General features: G+C 45.6%; 1 protein-coding gene across 4 annotated transcripts in view; it reads left to right on the top strand.

Moving 5' to 3' along the window:
• Positions 1-14,041, top strand: part of ANTXRL (ANTXR like) — a 41,840-nt gene extending 27,799 nt beyond the window's left edge. For 2 of the 4 annotated variants that reach the window (XM_055275438.2, XM_055275439.2), the window contains one exon: positions 13,384-14,041. In XM_055275438.2, the coding sequence (XP_055131413.1) occupies positions 13,384-13,800 (417 nt within the window). In that variant the 3' untranslated portion in view covers positions 13,801-14,041. The remainder of the gene's footprint in view (positions 1-13,383) is intronic. The other 2 variants (XM_055275441.2, XM_055275440.2) reach the window with 2 other exon arrangements.
• Positions 14,042-14,382: the final 341 nt, after the last annotated feature.

A 14,382-nucleotide genomic window follows, 5' to 3' on the forward strand; every position in this document is an offset into this window, starting at 1 on the left:
TCTGCATTTCACAGCTGTGGACACCGAGGCTCTGATGTTTAGTGATAGGCTCAACATGGCAGGGTTGTTGAGTGGTAGAGCCGGGCTATGAACTGACCTGAGGGGAGGCTCATGTCTGAGTCAGGCTCCACCCCATGTCCTGCTGTCAGAGTGATCTATGGAAACACCTGCAAGTGCATCTCTCTACAGTGCAAAATGTCACACAGCAGGTCCTCATATAAGGTTTCATTCAATGTCATCTGAACACTGAGTGAGAAATCATGATGCTGATCAGAAAAAAATCCATTCCCGGCTGAGGCCAATGTCTGTGTGGAGTTTGCATGTTTTTCCCACGGCTGCAGGGAATTTTTCTGGGTACTTTAGTTTCCGCTTACATCCCACAGATGTGCACATCAGGTGGATTGGTGTGTCTCTCTGGGCGCAGTGTGAGTGTGTGGGTGTGTGAGTGCACATGCAAGGACATGACATCCTGTCCAGGGTTAGTTCCCACCTTGCACTCTGAGCTGCTGGGATAGGCTCCAGCCTCCTGCAACCCTAAGCTGGAATAACTGAGTAAATAATTATGTTATTTGCTTTTATTAACTTTTCTTAAAGGTATGTATAGCTCACATTTATTTCAATGTATAATATTAGAAGCATTTTGGTTTTTATTTAGAAGTTTGGTGATGCCTTCATGACTAGATATATGCCACAGGACCTTAAATTACTAATATCAATTAATCTATGATCCAGTTGTTTTTCTTGTATACAGTTTCACTGTAAGTCATGATTTCCAAGAAACTATTGACAGCTTCTAATGAGGATTTACTGAAATTTACACATGATACATTTGTGAATATTAATATCTTGATTTCACACTGTCACTTGCTGACCTCCTTCTAAATTCGTACTCATGTTTGCTGGGAGAGTTGTTCTAGGTAACAATTGGAGCTTAATGCAGACGGGCCTTAGGATGCATTCATGACCATGGAGCTCCTGAGTTCTCCTCCTAATCATGTGCCCATGGAGGGCACTAGACCAGGGGACAGGGGTGGCAAAGCCAGGCTGACTGTGGCCTCCAACTCTCCAGGAATCCCGGCTTGCAGCTGTTCTTGAAGCCAGTGCTTTTTGGGAAAGTTTCAGATCGTAACTTTGGTATTGCAACTGCAGCAAGCTTCCCTTCGACTCCTCAGCACCACCCCACCACCCCAACACACGCGCGTGCACACACACACACATTTCTGTAACATAATCAGGGAATACAAAGATTGAGCCAAAACTCCAAAGCACTGGCAATTAAGGTTTCTGATTGTTTGCCAATCACTTCAGGAAATGTCCCTTTACCTTAGAGTGGTTGAGCTGATGTGAGACGTAATTAGTTGCTGGCTTAGATATCTGCAATCAGTAGAGAGGCAGTGAGGAAGGAGACCCTCTCAAACTCCAGGAAACTCCTCAACACCTTACACTTACCCCACAGATTCAGGGGACAGCCACCTGGAGGTCTCCTCTACTGTGAGGCACCCCAACCCTGCTCCTCTCCATCAGTGCAAGTGCAGGCCCATCCCTCAGAGCTCCCTGTATCTCTTGGGATAGACTGGGGCAGAGGAGAGGAGGTGGCCTCAGTGTTAGTGCCCTGGGTCCTGCTCGGGAGGATCCCTCAGCAGTGGGTAAACACTAGGTCCGGAATGATTGCGGTAAGTTTTTACTGGAATGTTTTGCAATAAATAAGTAGAAACAAAGGAGGTGGAAATAAACATGAAAGATCCCTTTCTCTTTACAATAGCAATAAAAAACAAAATACCCATATATAAGTGTAACACAAATGTGCTGACCCATGATGAAAAGAAACCATAAAACTTTACTTACTGGTACAAGAGAAATTTGAAAATATAAAAATCTAGAGCACAGTGTCAACTTTTCCCAGAGGAATTCATGAGCTTAATGTGTTATTTTAGTGAAAATTGTAATGAAACATTTTTAGGGAATTTGATCAAAATGACAAGTTCACTTGAAAAAAATACTTAAGAATCGTTAAGGAATTTTTAATACAGAAAAGCAGTGAGAGAAGATTTGCCTTATCCAATGTTAAACATTAAGCTCCAAAAATTAAAATAATGAAAAACAAGAGGCTGATAAAATAATGGCCCCAAATCAAGCAAACACTACCTGGAATAAATAGAGTGTATAATTGTTGTGGTAGCCCCTGGTACCACAGTGTGTATGCAGGTGAGATCAAGTGCACTTATGGATGTTTAAGGATTGTTTAATATATGTCAAAAGAAAAACGTCAGGCAAATTAAATGTAACAGAGTTTAATTGAGCAGAAAGAAACAAAACATGATTCCAAATAGGGCAGCCCCCAGAGTCAGGACAGACTCAGAGAGGTTCCAGGGCTACCACAGGGTCAAATAAGATTTCTGAACAGAAAAGGGAAAACCACATAGAGATAACAGAACTGAGGTACAGAAACTGCTGAACTGGCGACAGCTCTGTGTGTCCTCCTCATTTCAACAGTTGGCTGCTGTGAGTGGCTGAAGTGTGGCTGCTGTGAATGGCCGAGGCTCAGCTCCTGTTATAGAAGCACACTCCGCAGTTGGGTTTTCAGTTTGTTTATGTACTCAGTTAGGTTGTGGTTCATATGTGAGAACTCAAGTATGTGAGTATGGAGGCTTTCTCAGGCCCAGATTTAGTTTTATTTAACAATTTCACTCTTTTGAGTGGCCTTTCAATCGGGGGAGGTTGACCAAAACTTTGGGCATTGATGCCACTCTCTGTCACCATCATAAATGAGTTACTTGATCTCAGTATGGAATTCACAAGTCACAACATCATGCCAGTTCAATACTTTTTTATGCTCTTGCTGACTTAGTGGAAGTGAGACCACTTATGTTCAATGGATGGTTGCATACAAAACATCGAAGATTTCAGAGGGTTCAGTGGACCACGGGGACTATTAGGATGACTACAAAGAGGATGATATCAAAAGACCAAAGTGAACTCCTTAACAATATTTCTTATGAAGCAAACTGACCCAAATCAATCAAGTCAAGTTTCAGGCAGTATAGGCAACTCAACAGCATTTAAGTTGATTGGTCATAGTCTTTGTTCAGGGTGTAAGGCCATAATTCACTATAAAATGGCCTGATTTATAGAGGCATTCATCTGTGTCGTTAGCCTGGTAACACAAGCATGATAGCCTGGAAAGTCACTAGAATAAATATAAAGATTACAAAACCCAAGTTGGTCATCCACCATTTAGGAGCCTGCAAACCAACTGCCAGTTGCTCCCATAAACACATTGTGTGTTCCTTTCTCTTGAGAGATTTTCCTAATGCATTTGGTGGCAGAGTCTTAGAAAACAGTAACACCAGCCACCTTTTAAACTAAACTTTCTGTAGTAACAAAATCAGAAGAGAGATAGGTATACCATTCACTTGTGTTCAATACCAAACACAAGCCCTCAACTGTAGCAAAAAGGAGATGTGAAGCTGCATGATGTTCCATGTGAATGCATATGTCATCATCTCTCTTTTGGAGTATGGCTTTTACCCATGGTTCACATCTGGCTATTCGATATGGCTAACTCCTGCCTTTCAAATAACTTCCCATGAAAGTTCTCATGATAGCTCCTGTGATCAGAAGCAAAAACAGTCAATAACTGAAGTTAGCACCAACTTTGAAACAGACAAAGAGAAACTAGTTTCTACTGAGGAAAGATTTCAGTTGGTTTCCTGAGGGCTCACTCTTGCTGGTAGTGGGGAACCCACTGTATGAAATTTAGAGCTAGTCATTAAATTGGGAAAATTCTTAAATTTTGTAGCGAGACCTCCCAGGGGTTCAGCATGATGGAATAAGCAGATTCTCTACTGACCCAATATAGGCCCTTAGGGGTTGGAAAAGTGTCCATTTAGTTGTATTTGAGCAAGGGTTTGTTAAAATTGTTCACCCATGGCCGGGTGTGGTGGCTCACTCCTGTAATCCCAGCACTTTGGGAGGCCGAGGTGGGCATATTGCTTGAGTCCAGGAGTTCGAGACCAGCCTGGCCGACATGGCAAAACCCCATCCCTACTAAAAATACAAAAATTAGCTGGGTGTGGTGGCACATGCCTGTAATTCCAGCTTCTTGGGAGACTGAGGCACGAGAATTGCTTGAACTCAGGAGGCAGAGGTTGCAGTGAACCAAGATCATGCCGCTGCACTCCAGCATGGGGTACAGAGGAAGTCTTTGTCTCAAAAAAAAATTGTTTGCCCATTAGTCTGCATAAAAGGAAGTTCACTTTTTTGTACCTCCCTTATAATATGTTGTAAAGGTATATAACCACATTTAGTTTTTAAAAAGTACCCTACTGAATTTAATCTGGTGACGTTATACAGCAATTACTTGTACCCACGTAGGTAATTCCCAGGTCTTGAGAGACTAGTGCCTGGAAACCAAATATACCTTTTGCAGGTATCACTTGAATAGGTTTTGTATATTTGGTAACAATCAGGTTATTGATTGGAAATGTTAGAGTGTTGTTTCTAGCAAGTGCAGGAAAGCAAGTAGCAATGATGTTCAGTGTATCAAGGATAACTTTCCACTCTTCCTTTGGAGTTTCAGGGTGATTCTCTTTGGGAACATAGAGAGACACTGGCATTAATGGAATTGTTTCTTCATTTTTTTGGTTTTAGCCCACAAACCCAATTGCTCGGGTTTTATGCTAGAGCAGAAGCTTGAGCTAAAGTCATCCACTGATTGTGGTCCCATGAATTTTCCTACAGCGAAAAGGAAAGGATTAGGACAGCAGGAAATGAGGGGAAAAGACAAAAACTTAAGTTTTCCATGATGTCAGAGAAATCTTAATTTATGATCTTTGAAAAGTTGTCCATTTCTAGGATGTTGTCTGCTTCTGGGGAGAAATTTCTCTCATCAGGTTTACCTTAAAGTCTCCAATAGATATACAGTCCCAAGAGTCTGAAGGGGCCTTTCTGAGTTGTGAAATGTGGACCCAAGGTCCAAGGCCCTGAAGCCTCACTGCAGTGTTGGTGGTGACAAGGACTTGGTATGGTCCCTTCCAATGAGGTTCAAAGCAATTTTCCTCTAACATCATTTCCAGAAGACCCAAGCTACAGATTCTAGACCATGAAGGGTTTGATTATCCTCAGTCAGTGCATCATAAAAAGCTTCCTTTACCTGGTGAGAATACACTTTGACATAATGCATTAAAGCCTTCCAAGTTTAGGCATATCAGAGTTTAGGAGAGTGGGAGAGGCATGCGGTTCTGTTACTAGGGGCATATGCCTTCCAGTGACTATTTCATAAAGTATCAACTTATGTTTTCCAGTAGGAGCATATCTGATTATCATCAAAGCCAATGATAGTACCTTTGGCCAAGGCAACCCAATTGACTCAGTTAACTTTGTCAATTTGAGTTTTAAGATGTCATTTGTTCTTTCAACTTTTCCAAAAAACAGAGGCCTAAGGACAATGATAGTGCCATCATGTCCATAACATCTTATTTAAGTGCTTTATAACTTGCCCGGTAAAATGAGTTTCCTTATTGCTGGAGATTTCTCTAGCGAGTCACCAGAAGGAAACACATTTTCTGATAATTTCTTGGCTATTGTCATTGCATCAGCTTTCCCAGATGGGAAAGCCTTTACTCAACCAGAAAACATACAAACTGCTACAAGGACATACTGATACTCCATTGAGATTGGCAACTGAATGAAGTCCATCTGTAAGTGTTCAAAAGGCGGGTGGATCATGAGGTCAGGAGTTCGAGACCAGCCTGGCCAATATGGTGAAACCCCGTCTCCATTAAAAATATAAAAAGTTAGCCGGGTGTGGTGGCATGTGCCTGTAGTCCCAGCTACCCGGGAGGCTGAGGCAGGAAATCACTTGAACCTGGGAGGCAGATGTTGCAGTGAGCCGAGATTGCACCACTGCACTCCAGCCTGGGTGACAGAGTGAGACTCCATCTCAAAAAAAAAAAAAAAAAATTGCCCATCAAGTGGTGAAAATATACTACCTGAAGTTTTTATTATTTTCCCAGGATTATGAGTTTGGCAAACCAAACATTGATTATAAACCGTTTTAGCAATTTTGAAACAGTCATCCCACCAGTATTTCTTCATAACGTGGATTCTGTTTCAGGACAAGTTGTGGAATGCAGAGCTTTTAATAGTAGAAGCTTCAAAGATTCAGGAAGGGCCAGGCAGCCATCTGAGCTGTCTGTGAGTCTATGCTTAACACTGAATTTACATCCTTTAGATACCAAATTTGTTTTTCCAAATCAAGTGCATTGCAGTGTTTGTTGAATAGGTCATCATGAGGGAATTGACTTGGATCAATCTTATGGAGTTAATTTAAATCGTATATCCTAACAGTTTCAGCACTAGCTGATTTGGCATAAATACATTCTAGAGCATTCCTTTTATATTCAGGTTCAGTTTTACAGGTATGAGCTTCAATCTTAATAATGGCCATCTTTGATGGTAACCAGGTAGCAGAAAGAAGTTTATCTATTTGGAGTCCGTTTTTTTAATGAGGATCCCACTGGAAGTAAGAAATCCTTTGTTGTTTCCATAACATGCCAAAATTGTGTACTACTCCAAAAGTATATCTTCTATTTGTGTAAATATTTACTGACTTGTCCTTAGCTGTAGGACAGACTTGGGTGAGAGCAAAAAGCCTGTGGGTTGAGCTGATTTAAGTTGAGGAAGAGTTCCCTCCTCTATTAGCTCATTTTGGGTGGTAATGGCATATCCTGCCTGATATTTTCTTTTGGGTTTTTGGCATAGGACCTATGAACAAAAAAATAATAACTCGGGATTAGCCAATGTACTGTCTCGTAAATCAATGCAAGAGGCCACTATTTCCAATACTGCACTTACACAATTGTGATCATCACCAGAGTCAGGTAGAGTTAATACAATAGCAGCGTTAAGTAGGTTGCAGCATTTTAGATGGAGATTAGAAGACATCAGGAAGAATTTCATAAGATGCTAGCTGGCTTGCTGAAAAATGCTGTGTTTGGTTGAAATTTAATAGACTTTTCACAGCATATTGGACTTTTGAATTGAGTTCATTCCCTAAAACAAGCTCAGATGAAGCTTCCAACTTGGCTGCTGCTACTACTGCTTTTAAATGATTAGAATATTCCCTAACTACTGGGTCTAATTGCAGACTGGAATATGCAGTGGGCCTATGTTTCCCCCATGTTCTTGAGTAGGAACTTCTAATACCTGATTGTTGTGTTCATGAACAACCAAGGTAAAAGGTTTAGTGTACTTTGGAAGTCCTAAAGCTGGAGGCTGTCATAAGGCTAGTTTCATGGTTAAAAGCCTGGACTGTCTTTCCAAGGTAAAGATTCCCATATTGCATTTCTAGTGAGCTAAAACAATAGTGAGGCAATTAAGGGAAAATTTGGGACCCAGGATCCTCAATATCCTGTGAGTCCAAGAAAACCTCTTAAATGTCTTTTGGTTCCAGGCCAAGGAAAATGTTGAATAGTTTTTAATTCTCCCAGGCGAGAGGGAAATCCCTTCAGCAGTCAAGTCATGTCCCAAATAGTGAAATATTTCTCTTGAAAATTGGAGTTTTTCCATCAAGGCCTTGTGACCTTTATGTGTGAGTTGCTATAAAAGGTAAATTGAGTCAATTTCAGAGCACTGTTGAGTGGGAGAGCATAACAGGTCATCTACATACTGAGTAACAGTAGAAGGTCCAGAAGACTGCACGGTTATTAAGTACTGAGGCAATGCCTGGGAAAAGTAGAAGAGGCCGGGTGTACTGCTGATTTTTCTGAGTAAAAGCAAACAAATATTGCCTCCCTTTATAAACTGGAATGCTAAAGAAGGCTGAGCAGAGGTCTATTACCATGAACCACTTTAAATCAGTGGGTACTTTAGATAATAAAGTATTCGAATTTTGGACTATGGGAAATCTTGGTATTATTAATATTATTAATTAGCTGTAGATCTTGAACAAATCTTCAACCTCATCCATTTGGTTTTTTAACTGGTAGGATGGAAGTGTTAACAAGGACCAGTACGTGGAATTCTAAATCCTAGTTTAGTTAAATCTCCTACAATTGTTGCGAGCCCTTTAATTTCATGAGGTTTTAGCGTATATTGGAGGAATTTAGGCAAAGACTCAGAATGACCAGTTTGGACCTTTATAGGCTCCACACTTTTAATTCTTTCTGTATCATTTGAGGAAGAGACCCGTAAATATTCAGGTGTTTTAGAAAGGTGTTTCATTATGGGCCTGTGTTTTGATCTTATCGATTTGTCTGTAGAGAGCATAACCGTTCTGGTTCAGGAGAGTCAGGAAACTCTACGATTGCTTCTCCCTCTGAGGAGAATTGTATGTGCCCTTTCAACTTTGAAAGTCCTGCTCTGGCAAGTTTACTGGATCACTATTACATAGTAGCAAGGTATATTTTCCTGCAAATATCCCCAAGTTGATTAGGCGGGTTCAGATACGGAAGCCTCTTGAACTTGATTCAAAACCCTCAAGACAGAGATGACCTTTTCATTCCAAGAGACTTGTTGGCTTATTAAAGTAGGGTTTATGCTGGATAAGGCGACCCTGGTATACACCAGAATTGCACAGGATTCCCAGCTTAGGTCTTGTTTTTCTATGTTTATTTAAGGGTGTTATGGGGAGCAGTTTACCAGAGAATCCCTGAGCCTTGTCTATTTTTATTATCCTGAGCGTTAAAATCTCTCGGGTCCCCTCTAGTGGTGAATCAGTCCGGCTTAAAGGGAGGAGCCTTGGTGGTGGACTGAGACAAAAGTCAACAATCTCCTTTCCCAGTGTCCTGGGTGTTTGCAATGAAGGCATCTACCTTGGGGTAAGGAATTCCTTATTCTGGACCTCTTGCTTGTGATTTAAAATAAAAATAAGAAGGTCCCTTTGGTCTTGGCCCCTGTAACTGTTGTTATTGGAGAGGCATAAGATTGTTAGCCTTTTGGATTTTTTCTTGCTCTAGAGTCTTCTCAAAATGTTCAGCTAAGGCCACCAATTCAGTCATGTCTGTAACTTTCCATCCTGGCTTATGTGTTTTAATTGAACTGCCAAGTTCAGGACGGAGCTCACTTGTAAATACAGCAGTTAATGCCATTCCAGTCCCTGAAGGAAATACTCCTTGCTATATTTTGAGCACAAAATATTTCAGAAACAGTGTTTCTAAGCAAGTTCTGTAATCTGAAACTGGTTCCTCCTGCTTTTGTCTGCAGGGTTGGATGATGCACCAATCAATTTTTTATGGAACAATCTTAGGAACTGAATGTAAAATGTGTTCAGCATTTTTTCTAGCTCCTTTTACCCCTTCTCACGCGGGGGTTTTTGAGGGTCTTTAATATCTTCCTCAGGTCCACCCCATTCTGCTGCTGCCATCCATTTCTTAGCTTCACCAGGCCCCAATATTATGTGAAAAAATTGGTTAAGGTCAGGGAGCCATTCTAAATTCCTCAGCAAACCCTTGAGGCTTCACCCTTGGGTTAGGGAAGTACTTTACAGTAGCTCTAAACTCAGCTTTAGGCCATGGAGTAAAGGTGTTTATCACAGGAAGGTCTGGCTGATCAGAAGGTCTTTCTTTGTAAGGCATGCATCTGGGTGGTTTTTTTTTTTTTTTCATCTTCATGGTAAAAGGGTAATTTATTGGGCCGGGCGCGGTGGCTCACGCCTGTAATCCCAGCACTTTGGGAGGCCGAGGCGGGCGGATCACAAGGTCAGGAGATCGAGACCATCCTGGCTAACACGGTGAAACCCCGTCTCTACTAAAAATACAAAAATTAGCCGGGCGTGGTGGTGGGCGCCTGTAGTCCCAACTACTCAGGAGGCTGAGGCAGGAGAATGGCGTGAACCTGGGAGGCGGAGCTTGCAGTGAGCCGAGATCGCGCCACTGCACTCCAGCCTGGGTGACAGCGAGACTCCGTCTCAAAAAAAAAAAAAAAAAAAAAGGGTAATTTATTAAAAATGTTAGTGGACTCATAGTATGTGAGTAGAAATGGATAAAAAGAAGGAATAGCTGTGAGTAGAGATGGATAAAAGGAAGGAACAGGGGCTGGGCAGGGTGACTCACCCCTGCCCTCACCCAGCACTGGTGTCAGGGTTGATGGAAGGCAGGGAGAAATGAGTGGACAGCAGTCAGCAGGCCCCTGAGCCCCACAGCTGGCACTTCCTCCTCCCACAAAAATGAACAGAGGCAGCCCCTCACAACATCCCCACAGATCCCCCAGGCTGGGTGGGCAGTGCCAGGAGGAGGGGCCACCTCCTTCTGGGAGTGGCATTATCCTTTCTGGTTCCCGCCATGCCTTCTAACCATGCCAGAAGAGGGTTTGAGCACAATGGCCTTGGCTGCCCCTAGGGATTGCTCAGAGGAAAAAAAGTTGGGGGCTGAGGCCTGAGTGGACAGAGGAGAGCACTGACCAGAAGCCAAGATCTTGCCTGGGCCTTATAGTCTGGGTGGTGCCCAGGAGGAGTGAGGTGGGGCTTCGAGCCCCCATGACAAAGCCACCTCTGTGAGGCCTAGACTGTGGCCCAGCACATCCTGATGGAGTGACCTGCACTCTGGATCCAGTCGGCTTGTGGTCAGGAGTGCAGTGGTGGGTGGAATACAGTGCTGAACCTTCTTGAGCCCCAAGGAAAGGTGAAGAAATCATCCATGTGCCTCCAGGTGGAGGTCTGGGCCAAGCCCATAGACTCTCTGGTCGCTCTTGCTCTGGGTACGGCCTTGAGCTTTGTGTGTGACCTGGGGCAGGCAGAGTGGGGGTGCTGTTATGTGAAGGGACCCCAACTCTGTGCTGCAAGGAGAGAGACAGGCTGTCTGGAGAAAGAGAAAGAGGCTCAGCTCTAGTGCTCTGGGGCTTTGGGACCAGGGTGCTTCCCTTCAAGGAAGGCAGCTTGTCAGAGGCAGCACCAGAGCTGAGGCTCAGGATGGCTGGGCTTGGGCATGCAACATGGAGAGGTGAGGAGCAGAGCCCTCAAGGCGGAGGAGCGAGGGAGGGTGCCAGGGCACGGCCAGCTCTTCTAGTAGCTGGGCTGTGATTGCCTGAAGGCAGGATATGGAGACCCCAGGAGCCTGTCAGGGGATGGTCTGGTGTGCAGGCTGGGTGGAGGGACTGGATCCTGCCAGCAGTGCAGAGCATCTCTGGAGGGTGTGAGCTGGGAGGGAAGATGGTCTTGGGAGGACTAGATTTGGGGATGGATGGAGCCAGGGAGAGCAGGCTAACACATTTGGGTTGTACTAAGAAGAAAGCCTGAATCCCTGAACAGGTAGCAGGAGCCCAGTAAGGCACGGAGGAGGGTGGACAGGCAGCTACAGACACATGTGGCTCAGGACAGGGTCTGAGGGGGCACAAGGGAAAGGTGAGCATCATCCTGGATGGGCAGGAGAGGGCAGATCCCAGGATGGGGCCTAGAGGGGAGAAGGGCCCCCTCAGTAAGAGAGAGACTGTCTCTGTAAGGGAATCCAGCATTTGAGGCATTTGTCACTCACATGCCCAAGGGGAGGCTTTATGCATGAATGACAGGTTCAAGCAAGCTCAAAGTCTGCGTGCTCTGGGGAACACCTGTGAGGAATGGAGGGTTTCCTTGGGACCATCAGGCTGAGAGTGGCCTGGCAGGAGACCCCTGGGATTCCAGGCAGCCTGGGAAGGGTGGCCTTGAGTACAGAAGGAGCTGAACAGGCCCCACGCCAGGGAAACCACAAGCATTGATGGGCTGCTGCTCCTGTCGTGTTCTGTGGGCATCATCAGCATGAGATCACAGATGGGGAGGTCGAAGCAAAGTGGCATATGCCCACTGGCATCCTGGGATCCTGCTGCAGCCCTCCAGCCACAGGTGCTGAAGGGGATGCAGCTACAGTCCTCATGCTTGCAGAGCAAGGACAGGCACATCTAGAAGGACAGGGCAATTCCCACAATGGGCTCAGCCTTCTGCCAGGACATGACCAGAAAGACCAAGCAGGGTGGTCACTTTAGCTGGGGGCAAGGATAAGGGGCATCCTGGAGGAGGCCACTCTGGAGCTGAGTCTGAAAAGGTGAGTGGCAGTTCACTGGGCAGACATTAGGAAGAACATTACAGAAACAGAAGACAAATTGAGAAATGGGAGAGCTGAGGGGCTCTGAGAAAGATTGTTATCTAATTCGCTGCCTGCTAAGCCCCAAGAGAACAGCCTTGGGGAAACCTAACAATTCTCCTTGAAAAGGCCAGGCTTTCAATTTGCTTCATGCCTACAAGATGGCTTCTGGAGCTCCAGCCATCACACTCATACTCCAGGCAGGAAGAAGAAGGAAAAAGGGAAAGCAGCCTTCTTTAAAGCAATGCCCAACAATTCCTATTTATACTCCATTGCCAGAATGCATTCACATGGCCATGTGCTCAGCAAGGGAGACTGGGAAAAGGTCATTTTACGACTGAGCACATTGCCTCTCTCTCTCTTTTTTTTTAATTTTAAGTTCCGGGATGCATGTGCAGGATGTGTGGGTTTGTTACATAGGTAAATATATGCCATGGTGGTTTGTTGCACCACATTCCCTCTCTCAACAAAAGCAGGCCTCGTTAGTAAGGAAGACAGGAAGAATGGACTTGGGGTGACCAATCCATGTTTGGTATTGCTCGGCCCATTTGAGAGATGGGAAAGCTAGTCCCAAGAGGTTGAGTGACTTGCCTGAGGTCAGAGGCTAGATTGAACCCCAGTCCCTTTGACCTTACTTAGAGTGACGCTGAGGGCCTTTTTGAAAGGCCCTGATCAAGTCCTCAGACAAGCTTGCCCCGATCATGAGCGTAAGAAGCCAGCAGAGAGAAAGGCATCGCAGACGAACACAAAGACAATCTCTGTGTGGCTTGCAGCTGTGTGGGTGGTGGGTTGGCTACACTGGTGTGTGCCCAAGATGAAAACAAAGCAGCTGCTTCTGCAAGACAGAGTTTGCTCTTCCTACGGGTCTGGATCATCCTCTTCCCAAACCAAGGGAACTGTGGAGCTGCTGCCTTCTCAGCTCATCACCCACCCAAGGGTCCCTGGAGCCAGCCTTGAGGGCTGTGGTGAGCGCTCATCCCTTCCACATGCTCACTAGAGCCTTCTGGGCCATGCTGGGGCACAGAGGTAATTGGGGCCTCCCCCTAGCTACCAGGGGGAAGCAAACAATTTCGACCAGAGGGCTGAGGAAATCCAGAGTCAGAGACCCAGGGCTGCCTGGAGAGGCAGAGGGGACTTTTAATGCTACAGCTGAGTCTGGAAGGAGGAGTCCAGGCTGGAGGCAGCACCCAGGAGAGAGAGGAGGAGCACAGCAAGGCCCACCCTGTGGGTCCCGATGGGTCCTGGCCCCATCCCTGGAGCCAGGCAACCGCAGCCTTCTGAGCCCAATTCGAATGCCATCACGGTGACCTTCTCTCTCTTCTCTTCCCTACAGGGCAGGTACCTCAGCTTAGCCCTTGCACAGTCCCCATATGCACAAGGTCCCTGCTGGCCAAGGATCTGCTTTCCACACAGCCAGGAGTGCCTTTCCCTACCACAGGCTCCCTGCAGCCCAAGGATGTGCCTGAGACACAGCCGGGAGTGCCTCGCCCTCAAACAGGCTCGCTGCAGCCCAAGGATCTGCCTGAGACACAGCCCAGAGTACTTTTCCCAAGTACAGACTCTGTGCAACCCAGAGAGCTGCCTTCAACCCAGCCGGGAGTGCCTCCCCCTCACCTGCTCCTCCAGGAGCCGCCTCCCCCCTGCTAGGTGCTTGAGGCCTCCCTCCAGGATGCTGCCGCTGCTGTCCCCGCTGCTCAGACACACTGCAGAACCCCCTTTGTCACTAACCCCCTCAGAGCCCAACTTCTAAGGCACCAAACACCCAAGATTAACAGGCTTTTGTTGCTGAACTGGACATATACATTGAGTCTTTTCTTATGGTCAAAGGAGTTGAATTCTTGCTGATCAAAGTTGATTGTGTTTGACACCAGGGAGCTTGTTCTTTGAGTGAGCTGGATTTATACTGCACCTGCCACGACACAGCTCCCTGGTGCCGTCGGGATGCCAGGCATGGATGCATTCCAGTCCCAACAGCCCCGACTTCATCTGTCATCAAGGGCTGGGACACATGAGGACTTAGGCCAAATTCTCCATTTAAAAAGCCCAAAAAGTCTTTGAAATATGAATTCAATACTGAGTCTCCCTCCCTAGCATTTGTTGTTGTTGTTGTTGTTGTTTGAGACAGAGTCTCGCTCTGTCGCCCAGGCCCAGGCTGAGTGCAATGGTGTGATCTCAACTCACTGCAACCTCCGCGTCCTGGGTTCAAGCGATTCTCCTGCCTTAGCCTCCTGAGTAGTTGGGATTACAGGAGCCTGCCACCACGCCTGGCTAATTTTTGTATTTTTAGTAGAAATGGGGTTTCACCATGTTGATCAGGCTGGTCTCAAACTCC

Source organism: Symphalangus syndactylus, chromosome 4 (genome assembly GCF_028878055.3).
Source record: "Symphalangus syndactylus isolate Jambi chromosome 4, NHGRI_mSymSyn1-v2.1_pri, whole genome shotgun sequence".
NCBI lineage: Eukaryota > Metazoa > Chordata > Mammalia > Primates > Hylobatidae > Symphalangus > Symphalangus syndactylus.